This window comes from Leuciscus leuciscus, assembly GCF_965113295.1.
Source record: "Leuciscus leuciscus genome assembly, chromosome: 3".
NCBI classification, from domain to species: Eukaryota; Metazoa; Chordata; class Actinopteri; order Cypriniformes; family Leuciscidae; genus Leuciscus; species Leuciscus leuciscus.
This window is the reverse complement of record NC_138727.1, coordinates 34194847-34216836: the sequence shown is the minus strand read 5'-3', so window position 1 is coordinate 34216836 and position 21990 is coordinate 34194847. Positions and strand designations below refer to the sequence as shown.

General features: G+C 36.0%; 2 protein-coding genes across 6 annotated transcripts in view; both read right to left on the bottom strand.

Annotated features, from left to right (window-relative positions):
• Window positions 1-3023: 3023 nt before the first annotated feature.
• Window positions 3024-15101, bottom strand: arl6 (ARF like GTPase 6). 3 transcript variants are annotated; one of them, XR_014204402.1, is made up of 9 exons: window positions 15031-15101; window positions 10448-10593; window positions 10259-10320; window positions 8965-9033; window positions 8753-8847; window positions 8505-8634; window positions 6305-6360; window positions 5185-5717; window positions 3024-5009 (listed from the first exon to the last, which is right to left on the bottom strand). XR_014204402.1 is itself a non-coding variant. In XM_082164069.1 (8 exons), the coding sequence occupies exons 2-8, from the start codon at window positions 10568-10570 to the stop codon at window positions 5692-5694; spliced, it is 561 nt and encodes a 186-aa protein (XP_082020195.1). In that variant the 5' UTR covers window positions 10571-10593; window positions 15031-15101; the 3' UTR covers window positions 3024-5691. The 3 variants fall into 3 exon arrangements, 2 of the variants coding, with proteins under 2 accessions (XP_082020195.1, XP_082020196.1); XM_082164069.1 differs by having other exon boundaries at window positions 3024-5717; XM_082164070.1 differs by having other exon boundaries at window positions 3024-5717; window positions 14905-15033.
• A 2045-nt stretch (window positions 15102-17146) lies between these two features.
• Window positions 17147-21990, bottom strand: part of epha6 (eph receptor A6) — a gene marked incomplete at its 3' end in the record, with an annotated part of 171130 nt that continues 166286 nt past the window's right edge. Inside the window, exons 14-18 of one of the 3 annotated variants that reach the window (XM_082164013.1) lie at window positions 21579-21743; window positions 19851-20044; window positions 19470-19619; window positions 18593-18701; window positions 17147-18332 (exon numbers count right to left, since the gene is read on the bottom strand). In XM_082164013.1, coding sequence (XP_082020139.1) covers window positions 18297-18332; window positions 18593-18701; window positions 19470-19619; window positions 19851-20044; window positions 21579-21743 — 654 coding nt within the window. Of the gene's footprint in view, window positions 18333-18586; window positions 18702-19469; window positions 19620-19850; window positions 20045-21578; window positions 21744-21990 lie in introns of those variants that run through there. The other 2 variants (XM_082164014.1, XM_082164015.1) reach the window with 2 other exon arrangements.

The following is a 21990-nucleotide window of genomic DNA, read 5'->3' as shown; positions in this document are numbered from 1 at the left end:
ACTAATACTCTGATGAGAGTTAGTTGACATTAAGACTTCAGATGCAAAAGTCTGTCTAAAGTTTTTGTTTAATATTAACATTTTTATCAGGCTCCTATGTATAGGTTTCTACCCAAGTACTGACATTTCTGAATGGGCTGAGGCTGGGATTTAGTGAGTTTGAAGTGAAAGTATGATGAACGTATAACTATGTGCGGAGAGTATTCACTCAATATTATTATCTACTTTTTGACAGAGGTGGCTTTTAGAGGCTTTTGCATCAGAGGTATTCACATGTAGTTGCAAAGTTACTTATAGTTAGTAGAATGTCTAAAGTGGACTATCGAAATAAAGTATTAACAAACAAAGGCTACATAAAAATGAATGAAGGAAACACAGGAGAGCATGTGCTTCAAAATCACTTTACTAAGTCAAAGCTAAGATTTCTATTAACATTCATGTTTTTGTGGTAGGCTATCCAGTTTGGTCATGAGAGCTTTTATAGACACTGGACATTATTTCCCGAGGACAGGCTTTCCGCAAATAAATCTCCAGGAATCTGAGACTTTTTAGATGCTAATTGTGCCTCTGCACGTTTGACAGTTCTGCAGGCTATTCTAAATAAAATCGTATTAATTTCCTTGAGAAATAAGAATCTGTTCGCTTTCTTAAAAGAGATGCAACTCTCCAAACGAGCCAATTTAACGGAAAAAAGAAGCCAGATATCTTCTACCATAGCCTATATCAGACAAGTCGACTAATTTAACTGGTAACATTTTGACAGCTTGCCAAGTGAGTCCCAATTATAAGCAGACGGTATACTTCCTGTACAGATGTCGAAGTTCTTTGTAGTTTAGAAAAGGCCTGGTCAAGATCCCTCAGCAGTTTACAACAGCAAATGTGGCACATGTTCTGAAGATCATTTATGTGGTTCAGATAACATAATATTTTGAGTTTCTGTTGATTAAACCAATCTCCTTCATTGTATTAACTCATTTATTTTTTTATTTTCAATGAACACAAAATTAAGGCATCCAGGTTAGTTAGGCTACTTTTTAAGTTAAACCAACAATATTTTTTTCAGTGTACGGAGGATGACTATGTGCATTTTAATATCTCTTAAAATGTTTCTGAAATAAACAGTTGATGTTTTCCTCTAGATCCCTCGTGCATGGGAACAGTCATGGCGCGCAGATTTTGCTCAGCTAATGAGCATACTTCACATCTGTTTCGTGTTCTTTGAAGTGTGTCGCAGAGAGATGAACATGTAGTTTTTCATGGACAAATGAACAGCAGATTTGACAGAACTGTCAGCAATAATAATAATAAGAAACAACAATACAATATAGGCTATATTAAATGTAAAAATGTACACTTAGGCCTCGCCTACTACAACAATATGCATAGAGGTGATAAAACATATGATCTTCAAAATGCAACTCGAGTGATACATTTGTGAAAGAAACATTACCTTCATACATGTTTTTCTTTTAAAACTTAAGTTAAATTAATTTATATTGTGTATATTTCAGCAGTTGTTTAACTACCTGTTGTGGCTTTCAAAAGTGAATTACAGAGTAGACTGATGCTGCCACCTAGCGGCAGAAAGTGGCTGCAGTGAGAGCGGGTGCTAATTTGAGTTGTCTGTCTGTAATAATACGTCTATCGTTCATTGGAAAGTTCGAAAAAAAACCCAGAGACTACAGCCTTCTGTTCAGGGACCGTAGCTGGAGCAGCGGAGAAAACCCGGTATTTACACAGAGAGATGGAAAGTGGCAAGCTACGGGCACTTACAGGGTCCCGCATCAGCGTCACGTCTGTTACGCATGGCTAAACGAGACGATCTGACTCTGCACTGTTTATATCTGCTGTCACTTCTTCTCGGGGATCTGCTGCACTGACTGTCTCTGGTGCTGTCCCTATTCACTGGCACCAGACGCTGATGGAAATACAGCATTTTCCCATTGAAGTTAGATATTAGAGAGAGAGAGAGAGAGAGAGAGAGAGAGAGAGAGAGAGAGAGAGAGAGAGAGAGAGAGAGAGAGAGAGAGAGAGAGAAAACATTCTGTCATCATTTACACTCAAGTTATCTCAAACCTATGTGACTTTCTTTCTTATGCGAAACACAAAAGAAGATATTTTGAAGAATGATGGTAACCAAAGTTATTTTTTTTTCTTTCATTATGTGGAAGAAAGAAAACCAAACAAAACACTGGGACATTTCTCAAAATATCTTCTTTCGTGTTCCACGAGAAAAAGCCATGGAGGTTTGGAATGATACTAGAGTGAGTAAATGACAGAATTTACATTTTGGGGTGAACCATCCCTTTTTAAATGAACTTAGAATGAACTTGACTACTTGGCAACATGGGCATTGCAGTGCACAAACAGACAGCTATGGAGATCTACTTTTGTTGGGTCTAGGTAAAATCATTTATAAATAATATTGTTTTGCTAGTTTGGAAGATTCATTTTTCTGCTCAGACGAATTCAACCTAAACTTTTGACGGAGAAAAACAGACAAAGTAACTGCCCATATTGTGTCTAAAAAGTATGCTACTCATTATCTTTTTGTATACTGAACCACAGTAATATCACACTCGCGGTTGAAGTCATCCTCATAAACATAATTAAATGAGATGAAACTCCAGCTGAAGTCTCCAATGACAGCACAACGCCATTTGGCACAACTTTAGTATTTCAGTGACTGGAAAAGACATAAACGTGTGCGATTCCATTAAATCGGCAGATGGCTCTATGATTAGATGAGATGCTGCCATTTTCAGTAGCCTACATATCTGTGCTGATGTTGTGGTTCTAATGAGCAAGGGCATTGGATTTTCCACAGCTATAATCATGGACATGGTTCAGCCACCCAATAACAGCTGTCCCTCACACAGTTCAGACTCAAAGAGCTCTGGCCAGACTGATTATTTAAAGAGAAGGATGAAGCTCTGTGCCACACTGGCATTGACTGCTCAGTTGACTACTGAAAAAAAAAAAATATTAGAGAGAGAGTTATATAGACAGAGAGAGAGACTCCCTTCATACAGAGACTAAGCCCCAGAGTTTCTGTTTATTCTTTAAACATTCTATTACAAGATCCCTTAGTGATGAATAAAAACAGCAAGAAAAAAAAAAAAGGAAAAAAAAACATTGCTAAATATCAGTCAAATGTTTAGAAAATAAATTATTTTGTGAAAATGGATCATCTAGACAAAACACAGGACAAAAAAAATGCAGCAACAATTACTTTACATATACTCGAGAAATATAATAATATTGGAAAATAAATAACTCCAGAACAAAGAGGAAATGTTTCCTTTGTGACGGTTTGAAGTGTCATACTTTCTAAAAAAAAAACACTGTCCATTGTAGGCAACATGTATGCAATGCATGAAAACATAAATCATAGCAAAATAGTGACAAATCAGCACTGCTATACATTACTACAGTAACAAGCTTTCACAATTTTACATTCCAGAGCAATGACATAAACACTGCACAGGAATGTTTTCTATCTATTGATAAACAAACATAGATACGATATAAAATATTAGCCACTGTACTTTTCTGTCTGAGAAACAGTAAGTTTCTCAACAGAATTAGTCTACAGCATTGGCAGCCAAGAAGTGTAGTGTAAGTATTTAAAGTTTAAAATATGATGTACTTTGACAAATTTATTGCATATTATATATATTGTTGTGGAACATTTATGAAAGAAAATTGATCAAGAAAGAAGGTGCGATGACCTTTGACGAATTGTCAGACCACTTTACCCCTGATAACATCATAGCTCAGGTGATCAAAAGTGGCCAGCACACGTATTCAAGTCATGCCAAAAAGATCGTATTTATGAGTTGAACGCACATGAACGACACCACAAAGTTGTAAATACGAGCGGGAAGCTTAGGATTTTCTTTAATCTTTACGAATTGGGGACGTGTCAGTGAGAAACGTGGTGGAATACCACAATATTTATAGGTAATTAGCAGTGACATTGTCAGGCTTTTTATTAAGCTAATTTCCAGCACAAAATATAATAGCATTGTAATTAAACAATATAATATAATGATACATTTTACAGTGGCTTCATAAATAATAATAATAATAAAAAAGTTAAAAAAGCAAAAAACACCCAATGCACATTCTTTGTTCTTAATTTTCTAGAAGTAGAGTTTAAAAACCTTGCTGTATTTTTTTAAAAAGTTAATTAAGACACCGTCATCTTCCTCAGACGAAAGGTGAACACACCCGATGTCGTAAATACGACTTCCCAACTCATAAATACGAACTTCCCAGGAGGACTTGAACACACCATAATTGCAGGTATAAATGGGGTCAAAATGTTGTGTGATTTGATCGCTCATTTGGAGGTAGTCAGAAATCCATTTGCCCATTTTGGCCACAATTGCATTTTTAGTGGAAATTCTAATCAGTTTTTATGAATCTGCCAATTAATCAATGCGCAAATAGTTTAAACTTCACTAGTTATCTGCAGCTTTAAAAGAAAACAACTGTCCGAATAATGTTTGTGGTGAGATTTAAAAAGGAAAATCTCGACTGACCACTTGCAATCAGAGGCCAGTTGCATATATACATATAGCCACTATGTTAAGATTGTGTCTTAAAGAGATAGTTCACTTTGAAATTAAATTTTGGTATGTTTTAGCTTACCTCAAGGGCATCCAAGATGTAGGTGTCTTTTTTTCCGCAGTAGTTTCAATTTTGATATTTTTAGGTCAAACCGTTCTTGTCTGTCAGTCATATAATGCAGGTCTATGGTCATTATCTCAAAGAGCATGCACAGAGTCCAAATTAAAACAATTCCCCATCGTCCAAATTAAACAATTCCCCATCGTAAGTACACATTGATGGCCCAAGACACGAAACGAGCGGTTTGTGTGAGAAAACGGAGAGCGGGCGGGTATAGATATATACACTAGATGTCGCCTTGGCTACGGTTTCGTTCCAATGAACTGTAGTAGCCAAGGCGACTTCTATTGTATATATCTATACCCGCCCGCGCTCTCAGATCACTTGGACGTGGCTGTGTACAAGAGGTAACAACGATATAAATACTGTTCGTTTTCTCACACAAACCGCTCGTTTTGTGTCTTAGGCCATCAATGTGTACTTACGATGGGGAATTGTTTAATTTGGACTCTGTGCTTGCTCTTTGACCACAGACCTGCATTATATGACTGACAGACAGACAAGAACGGTTTGACCTAAAAATATCAAAATTGAAACTACTGCGGAAAAAAAGACACCTACATCTTGGATGCCCTTGAGGTAAGCTAAAACATACCAAAATTTAATTTCAAAGTGAACTATCCCTTTAATAACTAGTCTGACCAACTAGCAGGTAGTTAGGGGTAATCAATCTTACTTTTTGGAATCAAATTAGACTAATCTATACTCTTATGTAACTGACTTTTAAAACTTGAGAAAAAAAAGTTACTAACTAATTAGATGACTAATTTATAAGACTAGTCTATGCAGTTTATGCAACCGGCCACTGATCAACTGAAACATTTGTTCATACCTAGTGCAAACATGGCCATAATCGAAGCCAAACAGTTTATTACTCTACCAATCTAACTGATTTTAAAGTCAGCATAGACAGTAGGTGCCCAGAGGTGAAGATCTGTTTTGTCTGGCTCCGCCATTGCCTCAGGTGACCATTCATTTTTTATTTTCAGGAGGGTTTTACGTTTTCATCGCTCTGATTTGATCTGTTAATGAGAAGGGGGAAAAAGGAAAAACAGAACACTGATTTAATTCTTTATACATTTTGATAACTGTAAATAAATGTTTCCGATAAGGGTGAGGCCCTGAGTTGCTGGATTGATTGGGATAAACTACTGGGTAGAGGAAAACAGACGTCTGTGAACTTCATTTAATCGTTACTGACTTGACTGAATATTCAGTCTGAAGGAGAGGGGATCTGAAATAGTTTAGCATCAATTTGGGCTGTATCTCATCTTTGAGATATACATTTTAAAGGAATATTTGCCTTTGAATTTCTCTCAAAAGGCCAAATTGAAATGTAAAAAGCTGCAAGAATAAATACAGCCCACAAGGGAAATCTAGCAGTTAAACATAACTGTACAATTAACTAAGAAATCACAACACATCTGCTCATTTCAACTGCAAGTACTTACTGTGCAATTTGTTCTATGGATGAAACGGAACACAAGAATGGAAATGACATTGAATGTTTTAAATGATACAGTTCTTTTGACACCCTTCTTAAACAGTATTTGAGCTTATCTCTGAAGTTTAAAGACAAACAGAAAACCAGCATTGAATGTGCATTTACCTTGCAGCCAGTCTACACCCTCCTGAAGGCCTTCTCCTTTCACTGCATCGCTAGCACTGTAAAAGTCATTTATTTCATATCAATTGTATGTATGCTTTGTATATAAATAATATATTCACACAATTCCATTCAAAAGTTAGGGGTCAGTAAGATTTTAAGTTTTTTTAAAGAAAAGAAAAAGGAAATTAATACTTTTTTTCAGCAAGTACACGTTAAATTGAATTTAAAAAGTGCTGGTTACAATTTAGATAAAATAAATGCAGCCTTGGTGAGCATTGGCGACTTCTTTCTAAATTATTAAAGGGATGGTTCGGAGTAAAATCAACCTAGGGTCCTTTGCACCATGACCTCGAGCCAAACACCCACCCAGAAGCCTTTTTTCCCTTGGTTGAACATTATTAAAGTTAGAGCTTATTTAGAGATATCAGCCGGATGGCTTAGTGCAGGCGCTAATGGATCCAAGGATGTATCTTGTAAATTACCCCACTAATAATGCCCAGAATGGTACCAAACTTCTACAGTTGTACAAATAGGTTCTGTACTCATAAAACGAGGCATTGGAAAGTTTGTAAGTACATCAGGAGTTTATTTAAATAACACTTACATGATGTCTAATGCTACTGCTAACCCGCACGTCGAGGTCACATCCGTGATTTGGGAAAAGCACATAAAAGTCCTGGCAGAAAGCGATGCATAAGGATGTAGTGTAACGACAAATTATTATTTTTTTCCGAAGTGTTAACAACTTAGCGTTAACTAATAATTGTTGCAAACTGGTACTACCAACAAAATATTAGTGCATTCCTGGAACTGGGAGGCGTTACACTACATCCTTATGCATCGCTTTCTGCCAGGACTTTTATGTGCTTTTCCCAAATCATGGAAGTGACCTCGACGTGCGGGTTAGCGGTAGCATTAGACATGCAAGTGTTATTTAAATAAACTCCTGATGTACTTACAAACTTTCTAATGCCTCGTTTTATGAGTACAGAACCTATTTGTACTACTGTAGAAGTTTGGTACCATTCTGGGCATTATTAGTGGGGTAATTTACAAGATACATCCTTGGATCCATTAGCGCCTGCACTAAGCCATCCGGCTGATATCTCTAAATAAGCTCTAACTTTAATAATGTTCAACCAAGGGGAAAAAAAACCTTCTGGGGGGTGTTTGGCTCGAGGTCATGGTGCAAAGGACCCTAGGTTGATTTTACTCCGAACCATCCCTTTAAAAAAATCTTACCGACCCCACATTTATATAATTAGCTTCTGCTTAGTCTCACACACATACACACTCACACACACGCACGCACTTCATGATTTATTGTGACTTTCCATAGACATAATGATTTTTATAGTGTTCAAACTGTACCCTCCCCCTAAACCTACCCATCACAGAAACCTTTCTGCATTTTTACATTTTCAAAAATCATCACTTAGTATAATTCATAAGCTGTTTTCCTCATGAGGACCAAAACAATTTCCCCACAAGGAAAAGGATTCTGGATAGTGCCATCTTTGTGGGTTTTTTGTCCCTATTTAATCCCTATAATGTAGGGTTTACCAGGACCACACACACACACACACGCGCATCACTTCATCAGCTCTATTCGGTTGGGGCAGGTTTACCCTGAGGAGATCACAGATGTACTTTGTGATTGTGTTATTCCCATATGAATTGAACACGTCTGTAAAAACCTCACGCAACCTTTGTAAAAATTAAAAAGCAAATTGCCTACCCTGACTAGCACAGGGTTCCTCTGAGAAATCTAATTCTGTCCGGATATGAATGCTTGTCACTGTGGTATGTAAGACTTTTCCTCATTTATTATGACATTTATTGAATACTGTAACTAAAGCTAAATCTCTTAATGTGCTGCAGCCTGCCTGGTTTATTAGCTTGGTGATTTATGTACTTCAGACATCCCATCCAACGTACAAAGAAAATTAAATCAATAAAAAGAGTCCCTTAATTGTGTAATGTAATTAAAGAGTTCCTTTAATTACATAATGTTAGAATTATTTCACTTATAAACCTTGTTAATTTTTACATGACCTTCCATTTCGCCCACATCCAGACAAATAGACCCTTCGAACTGCAGATTTGCTGTTAATAACTAACTCAAACACTCCGAATAGTGCTTGGGACCTATACAAATTATTTCAATGCAAGCAGAATTTTTTTTTTTTTTTTTTCTTACCAGATATGCCATGGTTTGTCCTTAATGTTTTCCAGACACAAGAGCTGAGAGACCTTTACTGCTGACAACGCATCCCTGAGGTCCATTTTGTTGGCGAAAAAGAGTATAGGTATCCTTCTGTGCTTAATATCTGAGTACACATCAGAAAAAAAAACCATTTATGGGTATTAGGCTGCTTTTAATTCAGATTTAAAAATGATGACTAACATATTGATAAATGAAACAGACAGACAGAAAGAAAGATCTACCAGGGTGATTCAAAAGGGTATCCAATTCCTCTTTTGCCACCACCATTCTTAGTTTATCTCCACTGTCAATCACAAAAATGATGGCCTGACCCTCCCTGAAAACAACATAACACAGAATAAACACAAACCACACAGATCAATTCCAAAGTGGGCGATGACAGTCCATTAGCTCAGTAAACATAATTAAACAAGCTTGAATAGGAGGAACTCACTTGTAATAGTGCTCCCACAGATTTCTGTACCTTCCCTGTCCTGACATGTCAAACACTGTGAAACAAAGACTTTGGGGAGAGGAGGGAGTTACTGTGTTAGTAAGATTTTGAAAAAAGACAAATGGTTTTCAGAGACTAGTGTTGTCAAAAGACCCGGTACTTCGGTACCAAGTCGGTACTAATTTTTTTTTAAACGTCACGGTACCAGGTTTTCTCAAACCCGGTACTTGATGCGCGTGCATGCCTGAAGCGCGTGCAGTTGCGTCATCTTCATAAAAGCGCTGATGGCGATCGGCGGTGCTGCTGCTGATGTGGTGCTGATGTTTTTGCGCGTGCAGATACATTATTTCAAATGGCGCGCGGCAAGCGCGCTCATAATAGAAGCGGCGCGCTCGCTTTTCCATGTGCGTTCGCCGTTCATGGATGTATAGCAACGACAGACGCCACGGGAGTACAAACGCTTGTGCGAACTGCGCTCTCCATGACGACGAGGAAGTGTGACATAGGCCTATTAATTGATTTCTAGCCCTTGCATTAGCTTTACTACTAGATATATTTATGGAGATGAGAAATAAAAAGCCGTCATTAATATCAGTCCTTCAGAAAAGCAGTTCTAGTCTTATTCTTGGCTGGATAACTCTTAGCAGGTTTAAAAAGCCCTTTTAAAGTTAAATACGAATACAGTTTTGGATTAAATAAAAGTATAGTCAAGTCAAATAAAACATATTTTATCTCCTGTATAGTTTGGTAATGCTACAATAAGATACCATTCATTAACATCACTTAATGCGTTATCTAACATAACACATTGAGTGAACAATATTTTACAACATTAATTACTGTTTGTGAATGTTATTTAACACAAAACACTTGATTGGTCATGTTTGTTCACTTCATTCATTGTGCATTAAATAATGTTAACAGAAATAATGTTAACTTTTGATTTAAAAAATGTATTTTTAAATTAACCCCTAAAGGAGAATAATTGCGACAGTATATAGCCTAACTATTGTTTTTTTTTTTTTGTTAGGTCATTTTATCTAATGTTATCTAACAAATGGAATCTTATTGTAAAGTGTTTTTAATACTACAGTTTCCATCTTTGTGATATACACTTTAATATAATTATGTAAATTTAATCTAAATTAAGCTTTGGTACCGAAATTGGTACCGAGAACCGTGGATTTTCACTGGTATCGGTACCGAATACTGAAATTTTGGTACCGTGACAACACTATCAGAGACTAACCCCTCACACTATATAGCTACATAGTTAGCTCTTTTAAATATTCACCTTGAGGTCCTAAACTTTTCTATGCTGAAGCCTATAGTTGGGACAATGTCTTGAGCCTGAGCCTAAAAAAAACACACACAAAAAAAACAAACAAACCGTGAGCTCACATTCGAAACAGAAAACAAAGAAAAAGAGAAAGGAAAATACAAAAACATATATTTTGGGTGTACAGACAGGAGAGTAACATACATTGGATGGCTTTAGCTGGTTGATGATGGTAGTTTTTCCACTGTTGTCCAGACCTAAACACAGCACGTTCACTTCCTTCTTCTTCAGACCCAGCCACCCTGCAAGCTTGTCAAAAAGCCCCATTTGCCTAGTTGGATGGGGCGCTTCTGGAAAGAGATCACATCAAAGACAAGCTCCATTAGATTATTCATTAGATGCATCCAGAGGCCGACAAACACTTGGGACAACAGAAACATCTCTTCTTTTTCACAGTCTACGTAGGACACCAACTGTTGAGGGGAGATCTCAGTAGCTCAAACGAAGAAGAAAAAAATATATAGACAGACAGACAGACAGATAGATATAGATAGACAGATAGATATACAGACAATATAGACAGACAGACAGATAGACAATATAGACAGACAGACAGACAGACAGATAGATAGATAGACAATATAGACAGACAGACAATATAGACAGACAGACAGACAGATAGATAGACAATATAAGCCGCGTTTCCACCGCAGGAACTTTACCCAGGAACTAGGAACTTTGGGCTGGTACTCGATGTGTTTACACCGCAGGAACCAGGGTCTAAATGAAGTTCCGGGTAAATATTTCCCCCTCCGATAGTCCCTGCTCATGAGGTAGTACTTTTTCAAAGTTCAGGAACTTTCAGGGGTGGGACTTGTGCGCTGCACAAGCTGATTGGTTGTGTTCACGCCGCATTTTGGTTGGATGACTCCACGCAGCATTTATTTATTTTTAACCTCCCTTTTTTAAAAATCTATTGCGGTTCGTGTTGTGGCTTCATGCAGTAAGAGTTGTCTGTCTGCAAATATGGAATTTAATTTAAAAAACTGGTGGACTGGCGACGAGTTTCAGGCTTAATTAAGAGTATTTGTGGAAGAGGAAACTTTCTGCGCGTTCGTCCCATCCATCTCACGGTCAATGTCCGCAATAGCTGATAACATACAAATGTTATATCTAACGTTAGCATTACGAGCTTAGCATTACGAGCTTACTGAACACGCTTTATCAGTGCTCGTCTCTTTTCTGCCACAGCTTTTATTATTAAGTCATTATGTTTACACATTGTCATCTATTGCAAGGCACTCCAAACCATGTTACAAATTTACTATAACAGGATTGAAATAGCGCTTGAGGTTAGTAACAAACAACTATTTACAAGACTGTCACTATTTATGATTGATAGACGGGGTTCAGGCTTTTTTTTAAGCGTATTTGCGAAAGAGGACATTTTTGCGCGTTCGTCCCAGGCATCTCACAATAACTGATACGTTGTCTAATTTTATACGCATACGAGCTTTCTGAACACGCTTTAGTATCAGTGCTCGTCTATTTTGTTTTGTTAATTACCTCGTTAGTAAACCAATACATAACTGCAGCACAGTTTGAATCTCCTCCATACTTAAATGTGGCGCTCAAAACTGATTACTGTCCGTCGCAGACTGGGAGGAGCAGTTGCGCGCAGTTTACCTTCCCGTACTTTAGACCGCGGTGTAAACGCAGAAAGCAACCGGTCTGGGGCAAAAAAAGTTCCTGGGACAAATTGTTCCGGGTAATGTCGGTGGAAACGCGGCTATAGACAGACAGACAGACAGATAGATAGACAATATAGACAGACAGACATACAGATAGATAGATATACAATATAGACAGACAGACATACAGATAGATAGATAGACAGACAGACAATATAGACAGATATATAGACAGACAGACAGATAGACAGATAGATAGACAATATAGACAGACAGACAGATAGATAGACAATATAGACAGACAGACATACAGATAGATAGATATACAATATAGACAGACATACAGACATATAGACAATATAGATAGACAGACAGACAGATAGATAGATATATAGACAATATAGACAGACAGACATACAGATAGACAGACAATATAGACAGACAATATAGACAGACAGACAGACAGATATATAGACAGACAATATACAGACAGACAGATATATAGACAATATAGACAGACCGACAGATAGATAGACAATATAGATAGGCAGGCAGACAGACAGACAGACAGACAGACAGACAGATAGATAGATAGATAGATAGATAGATAGATAGATAGATAGACAATATAGACAGACAGACAGATATATAGACAATATAGACAGACCGACAGATAGATAGACAATATAGATAGGCAGACAGACAGACAGACAGACAGACAGACAGATAGATAGATAGATAGATAGATAGACAATATAGACAGACAGACAGATATATAGACTATAGACAGACGGACATACAGATAGATAGACAGACAGACAATATAGACAGACAGACAGACAGACAGATATATAGACAATATAGACAGACAGACAGATATATAGACAATATAGATAGACAGATATATAGATAGATAGACAGACATACATACAGATAGATAGATAGATATAAATTATAGACAGACAGACATACATACAGACAGACAGATAGATAGATATATAAATATAGACAGACAGACAGATATATAGAGACAGATATATAGATAGATAGACAATATAGACAGACAGATAGATAGATAGATAGATAGATAGACAGACAAGATAGACAGACAGACAGACAGATAGATAATACAGACAGACAGGTAGATAGATAGATAGATAATATAGACAGACAGACAGATAGATAGACAGACAGACAAGACAGACAGATAGACAAATAGACAGACAGATATATAATATAGACAATATAGACAGACAGATAGATAGATAGACAGACAGACATACATATAGATAGACAGACAATATAGACAGACATACAGACAGACAGACAGACAGATAGACAATATAGACAGACATACATACAGACAGACAGACAGACAGACAGATAGACAATATAGACAGACAGACAGACAGACAATATAGACAGACAGATAGATAATATAGACAGACAGACAGACAGACAGACAGACATAGGCCTGCACCAGATAGATAGATAGATAGAAAATATAGACAGACAGACATACATACAGTTAGATAGATAGATAGATAGATATAGACAGACAGACAGACAGACAGATAAATAGAGAGACAGCTAGATAGATAGACAGACAATATAGACAGACAGACAGACAGACAGATAGATCTGGGAGACTATTATGCTTGTCTCTTATGCTCACCAAGGCTGCAGTGCATTCAATTGATCCGAAATAAATTTACTACAAAAATAACTGTTTTCTATTTGAACATATTTTAAAATGTAAATGTAACATTCAACTTTTTGTGATGGCAAAGCATAATTGTCAGCATCATTACTCTGATTTGGTGCTCAAGAAACATTTATTATTATTATCAATGTTAAAAACAGTTGTGCTGCTTAATATTTCTGTGGAACCTGTGATTGTTTTTCACGATTATTTAATGAATGGAAAGTTCAAAAGAATGGCATTTGTTTGAAATATAAATCTTTTGTGACATTATAAATGTATATATAAAATGTGTGTATTATTCTATGCAGTTTATTTAGTATATTTTAATTGAATATTTGTCATGTTATTTATTATATTTTAATTCGTAATGTGTTGTGCATAAACTCACTTAATATGCTCTTAAAATTCACTTAATATGCATAAATATATTTAGGTTTTAGTTTATATATATATATATATAGTATAGACCTTGAATTGTAAACAGTTTAACAATTACACTGATTTGTTGTTTTAATAATAAAGGCTGTTATAATCTGAAAGTGTTTTTATTTGATAGAGATGGGTTGGCTCTCAGCGGCCAGAGGTCTGATAAGAAAATAAGCTTGTTTGCTTCTTTTTTAATAATCCGATTTAAGTGAATTAACTTGAGCTGCGAGCAGACACACAGCTAGCAAGCAACATGCACTAAAATCTGCAGTACATGAACCCAATTATTTACGTGCAAATATTAACGTTACTTGAATTTGTTAACTTGTGATATTTATATAACTGTTAGACGTGTCTTGAGTCTAAAGAAAACACCCACCTGTTGTGTATCGGGCTAACGTTAAATGAAAATGACATTTAAGTCGCATAATATAGCGTTACACAACCTTCCATTCATCAATGAATCAGTCCACAGACAGCAGCGAAACTGACACCGTTTTATCCGCATCTGTCACAGTGTCGCAGGTCAGAAACACATGAACGGACAAGAGTAAAAGCGTAATCTACGAGAACAGCCTGTAATCCTCTCAGCTCATTAGCACACATGCTAGCGCTTAACATGTACGAGGAGGAGGCTTAAATAATTCTAACATTCTGTCTTCTGACGTTTGTTTAAACACTCAAATGCATACACATTAAGACAACACAAGGTTTACATATTTTCTTGTAATTCAAGGTTATTGTTTAACGTTACATATCCGTAGCGGACGACGGCTAGCTGTCTGGCTGGCTAACCTGCTGTATAAGTCTGCTGTACATGGAAATATTTTCTTTCTTACTTTTCTGCTCCGGCTCGGCTCAAGTGTTGTCTGCGTCTTGGTTTTAAAAAGTAATTTCACATTCAAAAATCCCAGTCATCTGATTGATGATGTGTCCAGTGCAGATGCAGAGACGTAAACACTTACCTGGCGTCTTGAAAACTCTCACACGCGACACGCCGCTGCTAGGAGACCGATGACGCTCTTTGGCTCGACTCGATGTTTACTTAATAGCGCCATCCGATGGACAATGTCAGAACAGTGTTTTCTATCTTTCTTTCTTTCTTTCTTTCTTTCTTTCTTTCTTTCTTTCTTTCTTTCTTTCTTTCTTTCTTTCTTTCTTTCTTTCTTTCTTTCTTTCTTTCTTTCTTTCTTTCTTTCTTTCTTTCTTTCTTTCTTTCTTTCATGAAAATGTATTTTATGATTTAGTTTTCCCTTGTCCAATACCTATATTTTCTATTATAATTGTTTTTTGTTTTTTTTACTTTTAAAACTATGATAATATAAAATAAGAGTGATATAACCATACACTCATTCAATGTTTACCGTGTGAGAATGGTTATTGTTTGCTATATTTCCCTACACCTAACAATTCAATTAGCTATAACACAAGACAGCGTTAGTGAAGAGTATATGCAAGAGTTTTGCAAGTTTTGTTAGTTTCAAGAGTTTGAAAATCATATTTAATTTTGCGCATAGGGTACATAAAATAGGAGCTGTTTATACGAGCCTTAGCAAAACGATGAGTCTAAAAGCAAATAAAGTGGAAGTGAAATTCATGATGATGTTCATGACTTTAAGAGGAAAAATTACAATTCTTATGCTGTACTGTACTGTATCCATTGCTGGACATTATAGACAAATTAAACATATTAAAGTTTTTGTAATAGAGTTTGTTTTCTTCCAAAATTTTAAAAGTCCACAGGGCTAAAAGTTCTGTTGAATAAATCCTCATTATTAAGGTCGTTTGGTTTATTAAAATAAATTAATAAATGACTGTAACACAGGTAAGCTGAAACAAAGTTTGTCACACAACATGTTGTCATTAATGTGTATATACCCATCTTTGTTTCCAGTGTCACATTTTAAATACTTAGCAGACCAATATGTACTCATATATTACTCATATGTTAGTAAAGGTATATTGATTTGATCAGATTTTTCATTTCCTGCATCAAGCCCAATTCCCTTAACAGGAATTAGTTAATATTTTGATTATTGTTGCTGCCTTAAATTTTTAGTTAAAGCAATGTAAAAACAAATGTTGTCATAACTTATCGATCATATAATTTTACAAATTAAGTTATGACAACATGTTTTTACATACCTTTAACCCATCAAAATAAGTTAAGCAATTGTCTAATAAAAAAAAATAATAATAAAAAATAAAAATAAAATTATTCAAGAACAAATTTTTGAAGTCAGTTTAATGTAATTTAAGTTGAAATGACTTAAACATCCAAGTTGATTGTACTTAATTTAAGGCAGCAACTTTTTTTAATACAGTGAGCCAACTATATAGTTCAATATAGAAAGGGGTGGAGAGAGAATAATAATTTTTGAAAACCATCATTACACTCATTATTGACAATTGTGTCACAGTTGAGTTTCAGCAGACATTTTGAAAAGGCTGTTGTTGTAAGAAAATAGTCAAATCTGTTGTTACAACCTGCAGTTGCTTTGTCAGGTTAGGCATGATAACAGTTTACAACAATGGAAAGGAAAATCTTTGTAGGCTGAAACTGCAGCCAGGTTCAGATAAAACTTGGTTTGTTCCTCAGAACTGTTCAAATGAAAACTGTACAAATGACCTAACTAGTGTTACAACTAACTTGAATGTAGCATCTTTATGATTTCGTATTGAATTGGTAACACAATAAGGTCTCATTTGTTAACATTATTTAATGCATTATCTGAACTAACGATGACCAATATGTGTTTTACAGCATTTATTAATCTTTATTAATGTTAGTTAATAAAATACTATTGTTCATTGTTTGTTATGTCATATTAGTTCATAGTGCATTCAGTAATGTTACAACATTTGAACATTTAAAACATGTATTAAATGTCCAAATGAACACGAGTGAAGATTATCAAATGCTGTAGATGTATTGAGCATTGTTAGTTAATCTTAACTAATGTTAACAAATGACATCTTACTGTCATGTTAACGTAACATTTTAGAACGCAAACCCACAGTTCATATTTGCATTTTTTTTTTTTTGATTGTGAAACTCAAAACACAACACAAAAATATCTGTTATCATTTATTTTTACAAACATTCAACCTATATCACCTTTATCTCTCTGTACTCTTTATAAATTATAAAAAATAATGTACAATTAGTTTACTATGAACAATACATTATGACCTGATTACCCAGAGATTTCCCTTGCCCTGCTTGAAGTAATCACTCGGATCTCTTGCGCTTTTGACATTTGCACATTGCAACTTGAAGTTTGTCAAGTGGCTTCAGTGTCCCGAACATGTGTTGAGGTACAAAGAGCCTGTCAAAGAATGGGGGCATATATCAGCTACAGAACATGGTACGGTATTGTGCGTTTGTTTGTCTGGTGGAAGCGAAGGAGACTGCAAATGTGTATGTTGCCATTGAAGTTATGTGTGTATGTAGGTCTGCTGTGTTGGGAAAAAAATACTTGCCAACATGCAGAGTGCTATATTGTCATGCTCTCTATATGAGAACATTTTACTGCAACCCGTTACCTCAATGTTTCTCCACTGACAAAAGTTTCATAATCGCAAGGCAAACTGATAAAATATCAGAGGTGTCTATAGATACTGTACACCATAGCAGACTGAACAAATGTGTGCAGTTCTCAAATCTCGGTCTGAGTGGATTTGTATAAGTTTGTTCAATTTGACTGTGGTGCACAGGAGTAAGAAAATGGCTTACAGTCTTCTGAAAGGTCAGACTTTTACCACCTCGCCGACAGCCTGAGGAAGTCAATGGTTTTGTGTGGCTTTTTTTTTTTTTTTTTAAACAGAGCAAGATAAAGCTCTCACTTCACTACCTTGGCTCTTTTCTTGGTTTTCTAAAGACTGCACATATTGCTTAGAAAAATAACTAAACAAAATGCAACCAAAAAAAGAAACAAATTCACATATACATATAAATATCAGGATAAATATCAGATGTGATAAACAATGTATAATAGCCATTTAAAGTTGAAGACATTCAACAGATCCATAGTCTCTCGTTTTAGAGGCTCAGGAAGAAGCTCGATGAATAAACCAGAAAAAATCTCTTAAGACACATAATTTAATACATTAAAATAGCAAATATACTATTCAAAGTTCTCAGATTTGGAGTCCAGTCAATCACAGAACTTGCAGGATGATTGACAGATGACATCTTCATAACAATTAAATGGTGCCATTGTTCCATTGTTTACTGTGGTTCCTCTGGGTAAACGGTCCAGTTTTCCTGTTACACACAGTTTACCAAGAAGACAAACAATTCATGACATTTAGCATGTTTCTTCAGGGTCTTTGAGATTGCTTTCTTATGTATGTGTTTCAACTGGAAATCTTCACTGGATTTTGATAGAAACTGAAGCTGTGGAGCACTTCTCATGACAGTCAGTCAGCCCAGACCTCGAGAGTGTGTGTGAGGTCTAGCGTTGCTGGGATAAGCGTTTGTATGAGTGTATGTGTATGTGTATGTGTATATGTGTATTTTCATACATGGAAGCCATTCTGTTGAATGTGGAGGAACTGCAGTCGTAGTGCTTGTATGCTGCTCACTATCCTCCTCTGGTGGCCAATCAGAGACACTCCGATTCTTCTTACATCACTGTTTAGAAAACAATGAGGGTGAGACATTTGAAACTGGGTTACATAATTGGCAAGTTCATGAGATGATTATAAAGGGTGTGAATATTAATATAAAAGTCATTTAAACCATTCAATGTTAGATCTACGCTACTGTCTAGTGTAGAGTGAGGGAGCTTAAAAGGGATAGTTAAAGTGATAGTTTACCCCAAAATGAAAATTAGCCCATGATTTACTCACCCAGATGCGTACAGCCGTCTGCCGGAAGCTAGTTATTTTAGACGATAAAGTTTTAAATATAGATATTTTTCATACACGAAAGCATCGCTTCACTTCAGAAGGCCTTTATAAACCCCCAGAGATGCGTGGAACACTTTAATCATGAATAGATGCACTTTGATGGACTTCCAAAGACATACAGCCATTCACTCCTATTATAAAGCTTGGAAGAGTCAGGACATTTTTTTTTTTATATAACTCCAATTGTATTAGTCTGAAAGAAGAATGTCATATACACCTACAGTAGGATGGCTTCAGGGTGAGTAAATCATGGGCTAATTTTCATTTTTGGGTGAACTATCCCTTTAATGAATATTAATTAGCTTGTTTTAGATTATTTACCTAGGCTAATTAATCATGTTAGCCGTTTATTATTATAAAATATTATTATTTTAATCCTATAAAGCCTACTGCCTATTATAATACATGCATTTCTAAGGCTCATAAGACTGATTAGAAATATGATGTTACAATGTACAAAGCAATGAACAGAACTCGCAGTAGCACTCACTCAATACTCATGGTGGATATGGAATCCAGGGTTGTGTACCCTGCTGCTATGAAGTTGTTCTTGTATTGACTCATTTTAATGGAATCCAACCAATCACCGATGGATATGAAGAGAGGGTAGTCTGGCAAATCCTCAGGGGATTCCGGGAAGCTGTTTAAACATGCAACAAATTCTCTATGTGAAACAACAACAGTCTGACATGCAAGGAAATTTGCAAGGCTTTTCCACGAGGCAAGAGACAACAGTCAAGTTTAATCAGAGTTTTCTGTAAGTAAATACTAACAATTTCAGTTTAAAATGGTCATTTCAATACTGGCACTTATAATCTAGTAAACAATTAAGTAAAATGTAGATTTTATAATGTTGTTGTGATCGTTCTACCTATTTACATCCTCCACCAGTGTGAGCAGGCTGCTGGGATTGCGGATCAGCTTGTCTAGGAAGCTGACCACGTCACTAAACCGAGGTCGTCGACTGCGTTCCTTCTGCCAGCAGAGAAGCATGAGCTGGTGCAGGGCCACGGGGCAGCCCATGGGCGCAGGGAGTCTGTAGCCCTCCTCTATAGACAGAATTACCTGCAGAAAGATACACAGAACCTTACTGGGATATAAATTCTACAAGTTCATTTTATTAATGCAATTTTAGGGAGGCCATCAGAGGTCTAAAATACTTCAGCCAATTACTGGATCCGCCAGTGTTTGGGTGTATAAAATAATTAGCGAGAAGCCGAGAACAGTAATGAATAAACTAAAGGCATAACACGGTTCCACATGTTATAATTGCACAGAATATGTGTTTTAAATTGAATTAGAATTGGCCACATCCCAAGGGAAGATGATTTAAAATGGCAATTAAAACAAATATAATAAAAAAATCTGAGAAATCTAACAGGAAAAGGGATTCTGGGAGATTAAATATATTTTCAGATGTACTTTAAATATATTTAAAAAATATTATATGTGCTATATATATATATATATATATATAATATTTGAAAATATTTGAAATGGCCAAATAAATACATTGCAAATACTAGATCTTGAAATATATTTACATTGTTACATGTCATTTTCTCATTATATTTATATTGTTCAGAATATATTTTAGAAAATAAATTTTGCATTTAACCAAAAAATTTATTTTAACACTGAAAATATATTTTATGGCACAATTTGAAATATAACATAGCATTTGAAGGTTTAAATCAGAGGTCTTCAATCCTGCTCCTGGAGGGCCACTTTCCTGCAGAGTTTAGTTCCAACCTGCTTCAGCACACCTGCCTTTGAATATTCAAGCGATTCTGAACATAGATATCCATATAAGGCTAGATGTCTTAAGGCGGAGTCTCGAACGGCATCACCCGGCGGCCATCTTGTCACAGGGAAGCTTTCTGGCGAGCTCTGTGGTATCTGAAGTAAGGTGAGTGATCAGCACGAACACAAATCCTCTTATCTCGCTGAAATCTTGACGGATTTACAAACGGTTTGGTTTCTTACAAACGTTATTAACGTGGCTATAATTCTGGATGCTTGAACATGTTTAAATATATAATATTATATTTATTGATAAGTATGCAGTGTCATAACTACATCTCTGACGTTTATAACAAACCAAACCGTTTGAAAATCGGTAGAAAATTTAGCAAGTTATGGTTATTTAAAAAGTACATGCACCATTAAAAACAATGTTACGAGTGAGCGAGCTCCCTGTGGCAAGATGGCCGCCGTGTGTGGACGTCGACCTCCATTGGCCAGCAGCGCGGACGAGACATCTAGCCTTTATTATATGATATCTATGATTCTGAAGAGCTTGATGACCTGACTCAGGTGTGTTTGATTAGGGTTGGAACTAAACTTTACAGGACAGTGGCCCTCCAGGAGCAGGATTGAAGACCTCTGATTTAAATGATTAAAGAACTTTGACCTAATCTCCAAAAAAAAAAAAAAGCATCATCCACAACTTAATTCATATACAGTACATATATATATATATATATATATATATATAAAGTCTAATTATGGTAAAACCAACAACAACAACAACAACAAAAAACACAACAACTGCCTGCCTGCCTAGAATTTAGTAATAAGAATAGCCCAAGTTACTCACATCTTGATTGGACATCTCCCAGTAGGGCCGTTCCCCATATGACATCACTTCCCACATGACAATACCGTAGCTCCAAGCATCACTGGCTGAGGAAAACTTTCTGTATGCAATTGCCTCCGGAGCAGTCCAGCGGATAGGGATTTTACCCCCCTGACAAAACAAAATCTTTTCTTTTCATGATAATATCAAGCAACCAATAGATTTGTGTGTATAGGCAATCAAAGGAGATGCAGATTGCTTGTTATGTAATGATGAGTCATAATTGAGTTTTGAAGCAACACACTCAGACCCCTGTATAAAAAAAGTTCAGAACGATTCAGACTCATTTAGCATCTTATTATAAATCTAATTACTTAATCACTCCTCAGAATAAGCCCTTAATCTGGTGTTATACTGCTTAGATCAACCCAAT